The sequence below is a fragment of the Anomaloglossus baeobatrachus genome, chromosome 4 (genome assembly GCF_048569485.1).
Source record: "Anomaloglossus baeobatrachus isolate aAnoBae1 chromosome 4, aAnoBae1.hap1, whole genome shotgun sequence".
Lineage (NCBI taxonomy): Eukaryota > Metazoa > Chordata > Amphibia > Anura > Aromobatidae > Anomaloglossus > Anomaloglossus baeobatrachus.
In genome coordinates, this window is record NC_134356.1 from 244,401,919 (window position 1) to 244,422,319 (window position 20,401).

At 40.2% G+C, this 20,401-nt stretch overlaps 1 protein-coding gene across 10 annotated transcripts in view; it reads right to left on the reverse strand.

Moving 5' to 3' along the window:
• PPFIA2 (PPFI scaffold protein A2) overlaps positions 1-20,401 on the reverse strand; it is a 575,559-nt gene that overhangs the window by 231,303 nt on the left and 323,855 nt on the right. For all 10 annotated transcript variants that reach the window (XM_075344766.1, XM_075344764.1, XM_075344763.1 and 7 more), the window contains one exon: positions 7,485-7,559. In XM_075344766.1, the coding sequence (XP_075200881.1) occupies positions 7,485-7,559 (75 nt within the window). The remainder of the gene's footprint in view (positions 1-7,484; positions 7,560-20,401) is intronic.

The following is a 20,401-nucleotide window of genomic DNA, read 5'->3' on the forward strand; positions in this document are numbered from 1 at the left end:
CACACCGTGACCTCGACGATAAATCGTTAGCGATGTCGCAGCAGGTAAAGTACCCTTTAGATTTTTCATTTGTGGATTCATTTTGCATTTTGTTAATGGATGAAAATGCAATATTAATACTTCTATTTTTTAAAGCGTTCTTACTTTGCAATTTTTTTTTCTACACCTGACTAAAACATTCACACACTATTGTATATGTGATCCATTCATTTTTCAGGCCATCAACACCTAATAGACTCATTAATTACACATTTATTGCCTATCCAATAGAAATGCTAAAAAACATATAAGCAAAATTTGAATTTCAAATAGCTAAAGTGTAGGCCTTATTTACATCAAAAGAAAAAATGCTACATTTCCAGCCTGTTCAGTACTAATGTTTAATATAAGATAAGTGGACGTATATATGTCAGGATGCCACTTATCACCTTTCCTTATTAAAATAATATGCATCTTCCACTCAGCACTTCATCATTCTGCTATCAGATAATAAATATCTCTGGCTAGCATTAGAAATGTGTAGTCTGTAGTTTACACTGAAGCACAGATGTATTTTTGAACATTTTAATGGAACGAGAAGAGAATAACTATAAAACACAGTTACAAGTAGCACTAGATCATAAAGATGAAATAAAATATCATCATTAAAACCTATGAGAGCATAAGAGAAAAAAGCTTAAACATATGCTTTCCAGCTGAAGCTGCTACCACTTTATTATGCCCACAGCGGTTTATTTGATTCATTTCAGCTTCAGCGCACTGAAAGCTTTATTAAATAGCTTGAGTTCTGCCCACTTGTAAGAACCAAAATTCTTTACAATTTTAGTTATAAAAAAATGATATAAATTCATGAAAGTGAAAGACGGCTTCCAGTACTATTAGAACACAATCTTTGGGCTATAACATAGAAGACAAGTTTGTGTACTCTGCATGTAAAAATATCTGCTGTACATACGGAAAATAGTAAACTTCGGAATAAGCAAAAGAACTTTTCATGAAGTGCTGTGACGGAAAAAAAATAATACCATGATATATGGAAACAGATCTTTAGCATCATCAGTACCTTGACACTCACTTGACATTCCATTAACACATATTAAAGGAGTTTCCACTTTATCTTTTTATTAACAAACTAGCTGTACTACCCGGCTTCGCCCAGGAATGTATTAACAAAAATTTATTCTGCACACAAAAACCACAAAGCAAATAGATAGAAATGTAATTATTAAAAGGCAAAAACTAAGCTAAAAGAAGCATTTCACAACATATATTTCAACACCACAGATAATTCACACAGATTTAACTAAATTGGCCAAGTAATGTGCTCCGTCTGTCTCTTTCCAGGTCTGTCTCTTTCCAGGTCTGTCTTCTTCCCCATCTGCCTGTCTCTGTCTGTCTCTTGTTTTGTCTGTCTCTATCTCTCTGTTTCTTTCCCCATCTGTCTCTTTCTAGGTCTGTCTCTTTCCCAGTCTGTCTCCCCGTCTCTTTGTCTGTGTCTTTTCCTGTCTGTCCCTTTCCCTGTCTGCCTGTCTCTGTCTGTCTCTTTCCTTGTCTGTCTGTATTTCTCAGTCTCTTTCCCCGTCTGTCTCTATCAAGGTCTGTGTCTTTCCCCATCTATCTTTGTCTGTCTCTCTGGCTGTCTCCTCCTTCCCTGTCTGCCTGTCTCTGTCCCTGTCTGCATGTCTGTCTGTCTCTTTCCCCATCTGTCTCTTTCCCATCTGTCTCTTTCCAGGTCTGTGTCTTTCAAGGTCTGTCTCTTTCCAGGTCTGTCTCTTTCCAGGTCTGTCTCTGTCTGTCTCTTTCACCGTTTGTCTCTGTTTGTCTCTTTCCCTATCTGTCTCTCTCTCTGTCTCGCTGTCTGTCTCTCTCTGTCTCTCTCTATCCATCTCCCCACCGACATCTTACTACCTTACATATAAGCTTCTTATACTATGAATGTCTTTTGTTCCTATAGCAACCAATCACAGCTCCTACTAATAACCTGTAGTTCCAGGCTCCATTTACTTTAATAGAGGCATGTCTTTTGGAGAGTAACTGTAAAGAGTGGGGTTAAATTTTCCTGTCAAAACATAGTCTATGACATTCCCTGGGTCACATGAGGTGTCTGTGCAAAATTTCGGGATTGTAAATGCGATGGTGCGGATACACTTTTCGTTTCACTTTTTCCCCATTATGTAGATGGGGCAAAATTGATTGGTAAATTTGAACGCGCGGGGTTACAATTTCGCCTCACAACATAGCCTATGATGCTCTCGGGGTCCAGACGTATGAGTGTGCAAAATTTTGTGGCTGTAGCTGCGACGGTGCAGATGCCAATTCCGGACATACACACATACATACATACATACACACATTCAGCTTTATATATTAGATTTATTAAGGAGATCATTTTGTGGCACTAACTAACAATACTAAAAAGTCGCTTGACATTAGCTAAATATGTCTACATGTGCCTTTCCCCTTTCCCATCCCCACTTTATTCTACGGATAGAAACACTGACTTTTCTACTTGATTAAAGGGAACCAGCCAGCAGGATTTTCATATATAAAGTAAAGCCAGTGCTATAGTAGTCCTAGGATGCTGAATGTAAGCATACCTTTTGTTCTGAGATTGGACGTTTTATGTCAGAAATATGTCCAAGTTACAGCAATGCACTGCTAGTTGATTGACAGGTGCAACAGGAAGGGAATATGTGGGTCAGGTCTTGCTATCTATTCCCCCTCCTTCTGGCAGATATAGCAGAGCTGAAATCGTTGTTGGACCTCACGTGGATTACGTCAGACATGGGTGTTTTGGGGGTTAATAAATTGGTGAGAGAGGGTGTTTTTTTATTTTATTTCAAATAAAGGATTTTTTTGGTGTTTGCTTATTTCTTTTCACTTACAAATTAGTAATGGGGGGGTCTTATAGACACCTCTCATTACTAATCTAGGGCTTAGTGGAAGCTGTGGGCTGTTATTAACCACAACTGCCACCGCACCAAGGCAATCGTGAAGAGCTGGGTAAAATTCCGGGATAGTCACATCTAATGGATGCGAAAATCCTAGGTGCCTGTAGGCTGCTATTTTTACGCTGGGAGAACCCAATAAGCATGGGTCTCCCCAACCTGAGAATACCAGGCCCAAGGTGGTTGGCTTTATCATTGCGGGGCATCATAATTGGGGGGACCGCAGCGCATTTTTTAAAATGATTACCGTATTTTTCGCTTTATAAGACGCACTTTTATTCCCCCAAATTTTGGGGGAAAGTAGGGGGTGCATCTTATAAGCCGAATATACGGGGGGTGGGGGGTATATATATTTGTACACTGCAGGGTCCAGGGAAAGTGGGGGCGTTGTGCTGGGGGCAGGTGAACGCTGCGGCGGCAGCGTTTGATCTCCTGCTCCCGCTCATATAATATGCACAGCCGCTGTCCATCTCCGGTGGTGCTGAAATTGCACGCAGTGAGGGGCTGGGGGAGCGGTGCATATTATATGAGCCTGCGCCCCCCTGTCATGGCACATGCCCCCCCCTCTGTTAGATATGGCCCCCATGCTGCTACTCATTCTAAAATAAAAAAGCTTTACTTACCTCCTCCAGCGTTTCTCCCCGTGTCCCTGCTTCCACTGTGATCAGGCACGCAGAGATCTCAGTCTGCTGTGCCGATCACATGACCGGCACTAGAACCAGGAAGTAAGGAAGAGAAGCACGGAGGGAGACAGGAGGGAGATAAACGCTGGAGGAGGTAAGGAAAGAGGGTTTTATTTTACTATGGGCAGCAGCCTGAGGGTGATATCTAACACAGGGGGACTTGTGCGATCTATAGGGGCCATGGGCAGCACTATGGGGGCGATATCTAACACAGGGGGACTTGTGCGATCTATAGGGGCCATGGGCAGCACTATGGGGGTGATATCTAACACAGGGGGACTTGTGTGATCTCTAGGGGCCATGGGCAGCATTATGGGGGCAATATCTAACACGGGGACTTGTGCGATCTATATAGGGGCCATGGGCAGCACTATGGGGGCGATATCTAACACAGGGGGACTTGTGCGATCTATAGGGGCCATGGGCAGCATTATGGGGGCGATATCTAACACAGGGGGACTTGTGCAATCTATAGGGGCCATGGGCAGCACTATGGGGGCGATATCTAACACAAGGGGACTTGTGTGATCTATATAGGGGCCATGGGCAGCACTATGGGGGCGATATCTAACACAGGGGGACTTGTGCGATCTATATAGGGGCCATGGGCAGCACTATGGGAGCGATATCTAACACAGGGGGACTTGTGCGATCCATATAGGGGCCATGGGCAGCACTATGGGGGCGATATCTAACACAGGGGGACTTGTGCGATCTATATAGGGGCCATGGGCAGCACTATGGGGGCGATATCTAACACAGTGGGACTTGTGCGATCTATATAGGGGCCATGGGCAGCAGCATGGGGGCGCTATCTAACACAGGGGAACGTGTGCAATCCATAGGGGACCATAGGCAGCACATGGGAATATATGCAATCCATATAGGGCCATAGGCAGCACAGGGGAACGTGTGCTATCCATGGGGGACCATAGGCAGCACAGGGGAATGTATGCAATCCATAGGGGGCCATAGGCAGCACAGGGGAATGTATGCAATCCATAGGGGGCCATAGGCAGCACAGGGGAACGTGTGCCATCACAAGGGGGCTATATTCAATATAAGGGGGCCATATCCAGATTAAGGGGGCTAATTTTAGGATGGGGGCTATGAGGGACATATACCCTATATGATTTGTTAGAGGGACACTGGCATTATAAGATGGACACCATTTAACATTAAAAAAAAATCTCTTTTCCTTCACCAAATTTGGGGGTGCGTCTTATAATCAGGTGTGTCTTATAAAGCGAAAAATACGGTAATTTAAATAATAATAAAATAAAAAAAGCTTCATGCGGTTCCTCATATTTTGATACACACCAAAAAAAACGCATGGCTGTGGGCTGCAGCCTGTAGCTGTATGCTTTATCTGTGCTGGGTATCATAATACGGGGGACCCTACCACAATGACACACATACAGGGTCTGTGATTGCAAACCGTTAAACGCTGTCACACAGGCTGGGGGTGCATCTGACTGGAACCAATCACAGACTTCAGGACTGTCGGTGGGCAGGGGAAGCAGTGAATATACACGAAGGTAAATAAGCAGCCCCGGAAGAAGAGTTAGCAGCCCGGAAGCAGTTACAGCTGCACCGGAGACTCGATAATTATAGCGTGCTTGCTCTAATCACCCTATCCTTTCTACAACCATTTCTAAGACTTATATGGAGACTGGGGACTGGTGTCCGGCCAGATATCCAGGATCAATTCCAGCCTGGAACCCATTTTTTTTTTTTTTTAAGTTCGGTTAGTTCAGCCGATCCCAGATATCTGCATGTTCGCCCATCGCTAGTAAAAGTGGCTTCTACAAATTCAACAGAAAATGCCATTTTTAATTACTACTAAAGTTTCATAATTATTGACTTCCTTTATGACAAGCGTATTTAGTACTTATCACCCTTTGGCTGTTATGATGTGCTGCGAAAACGATCCAGACAACAGCTGCTGGCAACATTACTGAAGAATTTTAGACCATTCTACCTGAGCAATATCCTTTAGTGATTGGTGACACAGACAGAAGAGGGCACCTGTGCAAGAACTATATAAGGGCCCTTTGATATCCAATAATATGTTTGTAACAGAAGCTGGTTGATGCTTTGGAGGTGAAAGTGGGCCTCTTAACACAAATAGTGGTATGTTTGCCTCTGCCTTCAGTATTCTACTATACTTGTTTTGGCAAGAGAGTAGTCCAAAAGGTTAAAATAAGAGTTCATTGCCTTACATGAACAAGTAAGAGGATACAAAAAAGATACAAAGGCATTTAACATTACTAAAGATACAGTTGGAAGTAATAGTACACAAGTCCAAAGTTAAAGGAACAATGACTACAAAAAAGGTAGCTGTCAATAGCTACCACCAAATTCCTGAGGAGGCAGATGATCAAAAACCCTCAAGCGAATTAAAAGAACCTAGAGCAGGCACTAGAGTTTTAGTTTGCACAGGAAGGAAAATATCAAATGCCAAAAGTTTGCAAGTCTGACTCCAAGGTGTACACCTCTACTCACCCAAAAGTAGACTAAAAGTTGGCTCCAATATGCTGAAAACCATTTATATAAGTCACATAAGTTGTGTGATTCTATTATGAGAAGCTATGAAACAAAACTGGAATTTTTAGGGCATATGAATCAGCAGTATGTTAAAAGGGGAAAAAAATGAATGGAAAAAAAAAGTATAAAAAGAATATCATGTCTACAGTAAAGCATGCCGGTGGCGGATTGATGACTTACAGTGAAGCATGGTGGGGCTTGGTGATGATCATGAACTAGTTTGCTTCCTTTGACACTGGAATCATGTGGAAGATAATATGCATTCAATCAAGTGGTAGGATATTTTAGGTGGAAATAACATGCCATCTGTGAAGAAACTGTAGCTTAGATGTTACTAGACCCTCCAAAGGGACAGTGATCTGAAGCATGTCTCACAGTCCACTTAGGTTTTATCTCATAAGAGGATGACCATCACAGTCCCCTGACTTGCTTGAACTCCACAGAAATCTTTGTTGTATTTAAAAAAGGTAGTTGCAGCATGCAAACCCAAGAATATTAGTGAACCGGGCTACGATTCCTCAGGAACATTGCCAAAAGCTGGTCTCTGGCTATGCATCATATTTGAAGCAGGTCATAACAGCTAGAGTGCTCTACTAAGAACTAATGACACATTGCCACAAAGGGTTCAATAATTATGAGATTGCAGTGTTCATTAAAGTGCATTTTGTGATGAATTTGCACAAATGACTTGTTATATCAGCTGTGCTGATTTATGTGAATTGTTCTTATTTCACGGTTTATTTTTCCAAACAGAAAGTTTGTACATTTTGCTAATAAACACAATTCGAAATGGGGGGTTAAGTAATTTTGATAGCAAACGTATCTTTCCTACCAAATTGACAGATACTTCAGTAGGCTATGTTAAGAAAAAAAAAAAACACATCGCAGTGGTCCTAACACATTTCTGGTAATTCTGTCATTTTTATGTCAGGAATTAAATAGTATTCATTATTCATTGGGGTCTCTTTGAAAACTGATTTTTCACAGGTCAAGTGTACAAGAGTATTTAAACAAAGCAGAATGTTGGCTCTCCAAACAGATAGACAAGTAGCTATTATATCTTTCAATAAAGGTTGTGATGGATGCTTTTGGGATCTGTGACAAGGCTTCACAGTTTTCTTCCGCATGGTATGATCTAAATGAGGATAAAATTCTGGAAACTGACACTTCTGACATGAAGTTCCAGTGGACTGAGCTCAGTAGTCTATATAGAATGCAATTAGTTGACAGTTTCCCAAATATCTGACCCAAAATCTAATGCCGCAGAAGTTTAATATGGTAATTTTTAAGAGGATTTGATGTTTACCTCCTGGTTGGCAACGACGAGTTCTTCTTCCAGTGCAGACACTCTCTCTAATGAAACCCTCAGACGTTCCCTTACCTAGAAGGAAAATAAAAATGGGTAGTGATATGTTTTCTAGTTTCATTATGCAAACAACAATGCATATTTAAATTCAATTAAACTGTAGATTAGTAGAAAAAAATAAAACATTAATCAATAGATATCAGCTATAAAGCTATTATTTGCATTGTCAAATAAAAAAAAAAAAAAGAGTTACTGGAAAATAAGTTCAATACATTACAACAGTAAAGTCTGTGGGCAAGTACTTAGATTTCTGAAAGCCCATTCAAGATGAACAAGAAAGCAGAAATTCATGCTACATAGCGGTGGCAATTTAAGTCCCCTCTTAAGGCCGCTAGCGATCGCACCCGCCCCCGTCGTTTTTACGTCACAGGCAAATCGCTGCCCATGGCGAACAATATCACTAGGACGCGTCACATGTACTTACCTTCCTAGCGATGTCGCTGTGGGCAGCAAACAACCTCTTTTTTAAGGGGGCGGTTCGTGCGGCGTCACAGCGACGTCAATCAGCGGGCCACCAATAGAGGCGGAGGGGTGGAGAGCAGCCGCATTCACGTCACTCCCACCTCGTTGCCCGAGGACACAGGAACGCTGTTGTTCGTTGTTCCCAGGGTGTCACACGTAGCGATGTATGCTGCCTCAGGAACGACGAGCAACCTGCGTCAAAAATGAGCAACAATATTTGGGAAAGGAACGACATGTCAACGATCAACGATTTGCTAAGTATTTCTGAATTCCGTGACCCCAACGATATCTCGTTAGCGATGTCGTTGTGTGTAAAGTGGCTTTTAGAGTCTCTTACAAAAACAACTCCTCTATTATTGGACACCCCACAGAGAGAGTTCCTCACCAATGATAAGCCTCTATAGTCTGTTAACCTAATTACTATGATCAAACATAAATAGTAGAAATAATCTTTATAGTAGAAAATATATAAACATTTGACCCATAAAAATATATTTTATTTATCACTGTTCTTCTTTTCTCTCTATTTTTTGCTACGCCAATATTTGGGATAACAGATACGATTGATTACTAGATCCTGGGTTCACCAAGATTCTGGCAACCTGTCTCTCTAAACTCACAACCTCGATGAAGACCAGCTTGGATGATACGGGGGTCAATCATTCAAGTTACCGCTCCAAACAAATTAACTGAAAGTCATAGAGGCAGCCAATCCTATATTAGCAATTGATGGTAGATCCACTAACCAGAACCAACATTACATTTACAGTGTAGAGGTAATAAATGTTTCTGACAGAACTATCACCACTTAAAGATACCAGAGAACCAAAGTAAATGGGAATGGGAGCAAAGAGCATATGCTTTATAGAGGACCTGTCACCAGGTCAAAAGAGGGGAGTTTTTGCTTTTATTTCATTCTCATTACTCCCATGAGTTTTCCATTTTTTTAATAAAACATATGGTTCCAGAGATATACGAGGGGCTGCTGGAAAAGTCTTTGGCTTTACCCAGAAAGAAACGCGATAGGATGATGAAACTTTACATTTATTTCACATACTCTCCACTGATGTCAACACACTTCTTACATCAGTATTCCAAGTTCTGTAAGCCTAGCAAAAAGAAAAATTTTGGTTGTGCCTCAAACCAGGGATCTGTAGCAGCCATGGCATCATAAATGGTGGGAAATTTGGTACCCTTGAAGTGTATCTTCAGGTTTGGAAACAGATGATAATGGGAGGGAGCTAGATCTGGTGAATAGGGTGGGTGATAAATCAGCTGGAAGCCCAGCTCTGCCAGCTTTGCCCTGTTCACTTGTGCAGTGTGAGCGGAGGCATTGTCTTGCAGGAACAAGATTTCTTTGGACAACTTGCCGCGCCTTTTGGCCTTCAGAGCTGCCTTCAATTGGTCCAAAAGTTGAATGTAATACCTTGCAATGATGCTGGAACCTTTTTGAAGGTAGTCTACTAGCAGCACGCCCTCCTTATCCCAGAACACAGATGCCATCACCTTAGTGGCTGATTTTTGCACCTTGAACTTCTTTGGATGACCACTGTTTCTCCACTGTTTTAACTGCTTCTTGTTTTTTGGGTCATATAAATAAATCCAGGTCTCATCCATAGTGACCAGTCGATCCAGGAGGTTCTTATCAGTCCAGAAACGCTGACAAATGGACCGTGAAGTTTTCACTTGCATGATTCTGTGTTCTGTTGTCAAACATTTGGGGACACACTTTTCAGATAGCTTCCTCATGTCCAAATGTTCATGGTTAATGACAAAAACACATTCACGGGAAATCCCCATGATGTCAGCTATTGCTTTAACTGTAACAAGTTGATTCTCCAGTATGAGGTTGTGCACAGCCTCGACAATCTCTGGAACAACAACCACTCTCGGTCATTCAGGACGTTCCTCATGATTGTTGCTGAAGTGGCCCGTTTTAAATTTGGCAACCCAGTTCTTAACTGTGGAATATGAAGGGCCTGCAACATATCACCATGAATACCCTTCTTGGACTTTGCTTGCAGAAACAAGAATTTTATCAATCCTCTGCTCTCAGTTGCTGTGAATATCGCATTAGACTCCGCCATTTTGTTTTCCCGCGTGCGTAGAACACTGTTGCCATAAGCAACAAACACAAAATTTTGAAAACATATATTAGACACATAAAGCTTTCATGTGACATTCGTTACCATAGAAACAAAAAAAGATCACAAAGCCAAAGACTTATCAGCAGCCCCACGTAGACCTTTTAATTGAGTGCAAATTGTTATAGTCTTTATCAAAGAGGCATTGTTTACAGAGTAATAATTGAAAGCTACAGACATGTCCTCAGAGTGTATTGGACACACTAAATTATTATTATTATAGTGCCATTCATTCTATCGTGCTTTACAAGTGAAGAGGGTATACATAATAAAAACAAGCACAATAATTACGAACAAGGCACAGAGTGATAGAGGAGGAGAGGACCCTGCTGACGATAGCTCACAGTCTACAAAGCATGGGTGAGGATACAGTAGGTGAGAATAGAGCTGGCCGTGCAACGGTATAGTGGACTGAGGGTTACTGCAGGTTGTAGGCTTGTCGGAAGAGGTGGGTCTTCAGATTCCTTTTGAAGGTTTCCATGGTAGGTGAGAGTCTAAATAAAAAGACCCATATCTAAGAAGTGATATGTGGATTAAAACAAAACAAATCCCAAACAATACTTAGGGGAGCAGCAGGACTAATTTGTTCACTTTTGACCTCCTGAACTGTCCTCTCAAAATATGTTTTAATTTCTACATTTTGACATAACTTTCTTTTGTAGCTCAGCTCTCACTGATCAGTCAACATAAGACATGCATTCATTGATGTGAGACTTCAGAAAAAGTCAGGAAGATTTTGGAAATTCTGTGGTATATGAAGCCTTGGAAGTAAGAAGGATCATGGACCCCTACTGTAGAAGCACATAAAGAACTGTTCAGAACTTTCACCAAATTCTTCGGTGGAACTGGACACCGGATATAATACTGGCTGCAGAGAGTAATATAACGTGTTGTTTGTTTTTTGGTAATTTAACCATTGCATTTCAAAGATATTAGCAATCAAAGTATAGGCCTATAATGGGTTATCCTTTTTAAGTCCAAGTGGGTGTTATTAAATAGTTGGAGACAAGGAAACCAGTTCTGTATCCTTACATCTTACACCCTGAAAAAAACCTAAGCTACGGTGGGGGCATGTTCCCTCTTTAACATGTTGCTGCCTGCTTATGAATGAGCAGCTCATAGAGGTAGAATATTTATTTGGCCTTGCTGAAATTTAACTAATAACACCCACTTGGATGAAAAAATAGTTAACTCATTATGCGCTAATACTTCGATTGCTAATATCTCTGCGATGGAGAGAGGAAATTTAAATACAGAAAAAACATGGTATTATTCCACTCTGCAGCCACTATTCCATCCGTCGCGTGTCCAGTTCAACATGAAAAATTTGGTGAAAGGTCCTCATTAAACTGACATGCCTGAGCAGCTACTGCTGAATTCCCCAAGTGATAAAAAAATCCTTTACTTTTAACAAAGATTACTTCTCAGGTTTGTTCTGATAAACATATTTTCAGTCCATGTGCTGTCTTTGTGGAAAATAGACCCAACGTTAGCTTATGTTGGAGTGCGAATGGTGATTTTCCCTTAAAGGGGGCTTTACACGCAGCGACATCGCTAGCGATGTCGCTCGTGAAAGCACCCGTCCCCGTTGTTTGTGCGTCACGGGCAAATCGCTGCCCGTGGCGCACAATATTGCTAGGAGCCAACACATGAACTTACCTTCCTAGCGACGTTGCTGTGGGCGGCGAACAACCTCTTCGTTAAGGGGGAGGTCCGTGCGACGTCACAGTGACGTCACACAGCAGCCGACCAATAGAAGTGGAGGGGCGGAGAGCAGCCGCATTAACGACACCTCGTTGCCGGAGGACACAGGTAAGCTGTTGTTCGTCGTTCCTGGGGTGTCACACGTAGCGATGTGTGCTGCCTCAGGAACGACGAACAACCTACGTCCACAACGACCAACAAGATTTTGAAAATGAATGACGTGTCAACGATTAGATGAGTATTTTGATCGTTAACACTCGCTCGGAGCTGTTACACGCAACGACGTCGCTAACGACGCCGGATGTGCGTCACTAAATCTGGGATCCCGACAACATATTGTTAGATATGTCGTTGCGTGTAACGGGGCCTTAAGACCTCAAGCCCAAGTAAAAAAAATTGCAGCATGTGCTATTCGTGAGCAATGCATGAACTAGACTAGTGCATGTAAGTAGCAGGCTGCTCTTGCACTTGTCTGCTATGTAGATGAGAACACAGGTCAGTCATGTTTGCAATTTGTGAATTACAGATGTGTCCGGCTCACGTTCTACTGTAGCTGTCTCAACTTAGTCTTAGGTCCCATTCAGATGTCAGTATTTCATGTACAGGTTCTCTCTGTGGCACATTCATGTGTGACTATGAGATTCCAGAATTAGGCTCAGGAGAACCACAGCCAGTTTGAATGTGTGAAATGGGCATCAGAACGTTTTCAAGAAGAAACCCCTCAAGAATTGATATGGTGCATTTTTTTCACTCATGAGAAAAACAGCACCATATGCACTACAGTTGAGTTATTCTACTAAAACACACTCCTCTGCATTGAGATATCAACACCGGGAAGAAACAGATGTGTAATTATAGAAATCCCAAGAATTAATTGACATGTTAAACACATACAAGCGATGGAAAAATAGACTAAATTTTCAAACGTCACGTTTTATTCATTATGGCATATGAACACCATGCAAAGGAAAAACTCACTCTTACACACCTTAGTATACTATCAGAGGTTATTAACCCTTTCACAACATCCGCAGTACATGTAAAGCACCACAGGTGTGTTCCTGCAATCCGCTGTACATGTATGGTGGCACGATTGCGCTGGTCAGCTATGCATCATATGTGACACCCTGCTGCAACATCCACGATCTGTGCTAGCACCAATCGTAGTCATTTAACACCTTTGATGCTGCTGTCACTAATGATAGCAACATCTATCTTGTTAAAAGAGAGACAGCTCCCTCTCTGCTCCGATCAGAGTTTCAATCATTTTTATTGTATCTTAAGTTTGAACAAATAAAACAGAATTAATTTCATTAATAAATTTGTTTGACTATGTTATGAATAAGTATACTTACATTAACCATTTGGTATATATAGGGGGTAAGGAAGGAGGGGTTAGGGAGGATAAATTAAGGAAGAACAATTATTGGGGCAAACCTGGGAAAGATCAAGGAAAAAAGTTGGGAAGGGCAAGTAGTAAAAGGGAGAATTAACCTTAAGTAAAGAAGGAGGGGGAAAAAATAAGAGTAAAGGAAAGGAGAAAAGATAGAGAAAGAGAGAGAGAGTTGGGTAGGGAGGAACAGAGATTTTTGTATCTTTGAAGTAGAGTGTCTTTGAGAAAATCTATAAAATTATAATGTTGTCAGAGAGTAGTAGAAGTCAACCTATATATTTGGGATTCGATAATCATCTAGTATCTATTAAATTGTCTAACCATACTCCCCATCTTTTATGGTAAGATCTCTTCCGATCAGAACAAAGTAACTGCAATCGTGTTGCACCGATCATCTCCATGGTGACCCAGGAGCCAGTAATGGCCGTGGGGTCACCCAGGTATGGTGGCCTGTGAGGTACTGCCTTAAGCAGGACCTGACATGCCACCTGCCTGTGTGTGAGACCCTGATACAATGTCCTTCAATGTTAAAGCATTGCAAAGTTTTAGATCAGCGATTATGGCAGGGAAAGTTGATGTCCCATCCTAGGACTACCTTGGTTAAAAAAAAAGAAGTTTTAAAAAATTGTAAAATATAAAAAATTAAAAAAAATCATAAAATAAAGAACAAAAATGAAAAGAATATGCCAATTAAAAATTAAATTTATGTAAAAACAAACAAACAAAAAATTACACATTTGGAATTACCAACTTCAGAAGGACCCGCTTTATATAACTCACAGTAGTTAATCCTTTCAGTTAATACCACAAAAAAGTGTAAAAAACTATGCGTTTTCATCATACAACAAAAAAGTGGTATAAAATGCAATCAAAAAGTTGCCTGTTGATGAAATAGTATGGCTGAAAACAGTCTTGTCCCGCAAAAAATAGCCAGCATACAGCTCCATTCACAGAAAAATAAAAAAAAATTATAGCTATTATCCATTTGTTACAACCATCTTCTTTTCAACTTCAGCTTTTTTTACAACAACATTTCTGTGAGAGATGCTTGTAGTATTGCTAGAGAGGCAAATCAGAACCATTGCAAGACTGCAAAAGACCTTCAGGAATATTTAGCAGACTCTGGAGTTGTGGTGCATTGTTCAACTGTTCAGAGTCACCTGTACAAATATGGTCTTCATGGAAGTGTCTTCAGAAGAAAACCTGTCCTGCATCCTCACCCTAAGATTCAACATCCGAAGAATGCAAAAGAACATCTAAACAAGCCTGATACATTTTGGAAACAAGTGTTATGGACTGATGATGAGGTTAAAATAGAACTCTTTGGCCACAATGATCAAAGTTATGTGTGGAGAAAAGGAGCAAAGAATTTTAGGAAAAGAACACAACACCAACCATTAAGCATGGGCGTGGATCAATCATGCCTTGAAATTGTATTGCAGCTAATTGCACAGGGAACATTTCACTGGTAGAGGGAAGAATGGAATCAATGAAATTTCTACAAATTCTTGATGGAAACATAAAACTATCTGTAAAAAAGCTGCACTTAAAAAGAGGATGGCTTCTACAAATGGATAATGATCCTAATGACGTGAAAATCCACCATAAACTAACTCAAATGGCAAAAGTTGAATGTTTAAGAATGATGCTCACAATCCCCTGATCTGAACATCATTGAAAATTTGTGGCTAGACCTCAAAAGAGCAGAGCATAAAAGACAACCCAGGAATCTCAGAGAACTGGAAGACTTTTCCAAGGAAGAATGGATGAAAATTAGTCAAGCAGGAATTGAATGACTCTTGGCTGGTCATGAAAAGCATTTACAAGATGTGATACTTGCCAAAGGGAGTGGCACTAAATACTAACCATGTAGGATGCCCAAACATTTGCATAGGCCCATTTTCCTTTTTTGTTAAATTAAAAATGTAACAGGTGAAAATATTTTTTTTTGCCTAAAATACAAAGGAAATGTGTCATCTTTAACTTTATACCTTTTAGAGATCATTTGACCTTCAAATTGCTTAACTGTTCACAATAACAGTAAGTTTGGCCAAAGGTGCCCAAACGTTTGTATGCCACTGTATAAATCTTGTATCGCTATAATCACACCGGCTCAAAGAATAAAGACACAAAATCACTTATACTGCATGGTGAATGGCAAAAAATATAAATAAAGCAATTCTTGACTTGCTGTTGATTTATTTATTCTCCCAAGGATTCCAGTAAAGCTTGGCTCATTTATCCTATGTTCTACGCTAAGCGCTTACATGGGGTTTACATGTAAATCTCTGAAATACATGATTCAGACAGAACCCCTGATGGAAAATTCTCTATAATGAGGCAGATGCAGTCTCCTTGGATTCCGTTTGTGCTATAATGTGGCAGTGTCTTTTCAGTGGGGCTTAAAAGTGCAGTTGCCCATACTTTGTGCACTTCTGAAAAGAACACCACTGAAGAGAGACCACGTGGAGTCCAGAGTAACTCTGCTGCTTCATTCTAGTGAATAGATCCCTCAGTGGTGTCCTTTGAATAATGTCATTCGGAGATTTAGATGGAAACCCATTAGCGCAAAGCACAGGATAAGCATGATCCAAATTTATGAAACATGTGCCCAATAAAAGCTTGAAATCAATCTACAAAAAAACAAGTCCTCAAACTGGTACGTCATCTGTAAACAGTATTACAGAGGCACAAAAGCTCTGGAAAAGCACTATGACTCCCCCCAAAAAAAGAAATCAACAATGCCTGTGTCCCCAAATCCAAATGGCCCTCTCCCTTCTGAGCTCCACAGTGCACTTAAACCACATATAGCATCTTATTTGGCATTTCTGTAGTGAGGAAGCCCACTTAAGTTACGGGGTACATGTCTCTAGAAGCACGAGCTGGGCACAATAAATAGGCCCTAGAACATACTGAGCACTACTTATGGAGGGGTTCTGCTGTTTGGCACCTTGGGGGCTCTGCAATTGTGGTATGGCACCTTCAAATCATTACACCAAAATGTTAATTCCAATATAGTGCTCCTTCCTTTCTGAGCTTTGTACTGTGCCTCAAAAGTAGTTTTCAACCACATATGGGGCATTGACATAGTCAAGAGAAATTGCACAATAAATTGTAGAATTCTATTTCTATCATTACCCCTTTTCTAAATTGAAAACTTTGGGCTAAAGCAATATCTTAGTGGAAAAAATTATCATTTTCACTTACTTAGCCCAATGCTACGCAGTTTTAGGATTGCATAAAGGTTAAAAACGCTCACTAATCCTCTAGATTAATTCCTCGAGAGGTGTAGTTTAAAAAATGGGACCATTTGTGGGAAGTTCTGTTGTTACAGAATGTCAGGGGCTCCTTAAATGTGACATGGGGTTCACTATCAATTCCAGCCAAAATGGCACTCTTTCTCTTCTGAGCCGTACTGTGCACCCAAACAGTAGTTTTCCACCACAAATTGTATGATGCATGTTTTTCCTGCTACCTTTTTGAAAATAAAAAATTGGGGCAAAAGTAACATTTTTTGTGGGAAAAATTGATTTTTTATTTTCATAGTTCAACGTTACAAAATTCTGTGAAGTACCTATGGGTTCAAGGTGCTTATCAGACATCTAGATAAATTCCTTGAGGCATCTAGTTTTCAAACTCTGGTCACTTGTGACTTGGGTTTCCACTGGTTAGACACAGCAGAGGCTCTCCAACTGCAACATGGCGTTTGCTATCAATTCCAGACAATTTTGGGTCTCAAAAGTCAAATCGTGCTCCTTTCCTTCTGAGCCCTGCCGTGCACCCAAACAATAGTATGCTACCACATATGGGGTATCGGCATACTCAGTACAAATTGCACAACAAATCGTATAATGTATTTCCTCCTGTTACCTGTGTTAAATAAAACAATTGGGGCTAAAGTGGCTTTGTGGCAAAAAGAAACATTTTAATTTTTCCTTCCACATTGCTTTAATTCCATTAAAGCACCTAAATGGTTAATAACCTTCTTGAGCAATTTGAAGGGCAGTTATTAAAATTGTGTCACTTTTGGGAATTTTTTGTCACATAGGCCCCTAAAAGTCATTTCAAATGTGATGTGAGCCCTAAAAAATGCTTCTGTAAATTTTGTTGGAAAAATTAGAAATTGCTTATAAACTTCTCTCCCTTTTAACTTCATAACAAAAGAAGTGATGTTTTAAAAATGATGCGGATATAAAGTAGACATGTGGAGAATGTTATTTATTATTTTCTATGACAGAACTCTCTGGTTTAAGGTCATAAAAATAAATTGGAAAAATTTTGCCAAATTTCTCATTTTTACAAATAAATCAAAAAATATCAGTCTAAGTTTACCACTATCATGAAGCACTATATGTCACGAAAAAAACAGACAGTCTAAGACTATGTGCGCACGTTGCGTCGGAGTACCTGCAGTTTATTCTGCACGTTTTCCTTCCCTTGGTATTTGACCAAATGGCTTTTGACCATTTTTCAGCGCTAAAAACGCATGCGTATTTACCGCGTTTTTAGTGCGTTTTCAGCGCTTTTTACCTGCCTTTTCACCTGCGTTTCTGCAGATGCGTTTTGTAGATCAAGACACTGAGAAATAAAGTTGAAATAGTCAAAAAGAATGAAAAAAAGAGAAAAAAAAGGATAAAATTAACTTTTAATAAAACTATATGGAAAATATCATTTTTAATGAAATAATAGCGGTTATGCAAATTTTAACAGAAAAATAGTTAAAGTTTATTATTTTTTAGCATTTAAATTTTCGGTTATTGTGTGTGTGTAAAGTAACATTATAACCCTTTAATTTTATGCCAGAAAAGCATGCGTTTTTGAAGCCAAAAACGCAGTGGAAAAGCAGGTAAAAAGCATGAAAAACGCAGGAAAGTTGATTTTGGTTGCATTTTGCCATTTCTCATTGACTCCAATGTTAAGGAAACGCTGCAGAAATGGCAAAAACAATTGACATGCTGCTTCTTTTTCAGCATGGTTTTTGACCCAAAATATGCAAATGAAACGCTGCAGAAAAAAAGCAAAGTGCAGACAGGATTTCATCTTTTCCCATAGACTTTGCTGGAAAACAAAAACGTATGCGTTTTAGCGCAAAAACGCTGCAGCTAAAAACGCTGCGGAAACGCGGGAAAAAACGCAACGTGCGAACATAGCCTTAGAATCGCTAATCAGTTGAGGAGTTTCAGAGTCATTACCTCATAAAGTGACATTGGTCAGAATTGAAAAAAAATGGGCTGGTTAGGGAGGTGAAAATAGAATTCAGGGTGGAGGGGTAAATTTTTGTTTGAGGAATGCTCTGCTGTCAGATCCACTGCTGGCAGCTGGTTCCACGATCAAATCAATGTAACACTGAGCGGTGTTAGTGTTCCAGGCATGAAGAATAGAGGGGTCTGCCTACTACACTTTATGCCACCCCACATCATAATCTTGTGAGTAGGAATAGTGTGATAATTCCTTGTGAATGCTTCTTCATTGACCAAACACCACCACTCTCAAAGGCTATGATGGTGCAGAATAAGACAACTATAGAGATTTTGAATTGAGGTCACCCCTTTTCATCAATGAGTCCTGCTTTTGTCTTGGATGAAATAATAGCTGGAGATTGGTCTGGATATCACCTGGGCAAAGCCATGAAGAGGCCTTCACGAGGAAACATCACACTGATCCAGGACTACTTTGTGAATTTTGTCATGGAATTAGTGGTATGGCCATATCTCCAAAGTGCCCCAAGAGCCATTTTTCAACATAACATCAGGCCGCATGTTGCTCGTGCTACTGTGAGCAGCTTGCATGACACAAGCATGTTACCAGGGCCTGCAGCATCTCTGAACTTGTCTCCCATTGAACATATCTGGTACTTCGTTGGTCATCTGCATGTCTAAGTGCATTCAGCGTGGCAAACATTCCACAGACAACCCATTTCTGTGCTTGGTGTGTTTTTTTAAGATCATTTGTTTTAGCTTTTGTTTGGCAATTTCCCTGCGCTTTTAGACTTTTTTGACCACTGGAATTTCTTTGCGCATTTTTCCAGCATTTTTGTGCTGTCTTTTTAGTGTGCTGAACTTACAGGGACTGTCAGTGCTGCACACACAGCTGGACATCATCTTACCTGCCCCATCCTAATCTATGCTGTGCAGCTTCTGCCACTTCCACTGCGACAGTAGATAAACTGCCATGACAGCCACACATCTTCTGCCTGTCAAATGTATTTTATAGCTAAACAGCACTGTTGCTCTCAGTGCTGACCCTACACTACCAGAAATCTCCTTGCCTATCCAATCATATTATACACTTGGCCTTTGCTGCTGCTGCCAAATCCATTGCCAATAGTGATAGTCAACTGTACTACATCCCCAGTTTTCCTTTATGTTCTATAGCTATTCTATACTGATGCATTAAACTCTACCCTGTTCAGGGTAAATAAACCTGAAACTGGTCAAATAAAAAGGACAATTTTTAAGAAGCCATTGCTTCTTCCCTTTAAAAAATACAACCCTGTGACTGCACCCCAAAGTGACAATTATTGGACAGTTTGATAAGTAATTGTTTACTTTGCAAACTTCAAACTTATTGCTAATGCTAAAATAAAAGGGAAAATTTTTCCATAGCTTATTAAGAAGTCATAAGATGTCATTGCATTGTTTTTTCTTTCAAAACAGAAAACCTGTTGCTAATCCCAAAATACAAATTTATTTGAAGGCTTGTTAAAAAGCTATAGCTTATGCATTTACTGTAACCAAAAATTATTTTGCTGCCCCAAGCAGAGATCATTTTTGGACCACCACTGATGAAAAAGCCATAGCTTCCTCCATATGTATCAGTTGTGTATAAAAATCAACAAGGCAGCGATCTTTCCCTAAAAAAAGGGAAATTTTTTGGGAACATTTTTATAATTTAAATAGTTTAAAAAGTCTGTCAGTTCAGGGTGTTGTTAAACAGGCAGCTCCTTACCACCAGTTGCTATCCATTTACCAATAGCTAGATATGTTAACCCCTTCAGCCCCAGAGCCTTTTCTGTTTTTGTGTTTTTTGCTCCCATTCTTCCGAGAGCCGTAATTTTTTTTTTTCCTTCAATCTTGCCATATAAGGACGAGTTGTACTTTTAAATGAAACCATAAGTTTTACCATATGGTATACTGGAAAACAGCAAAAAAATT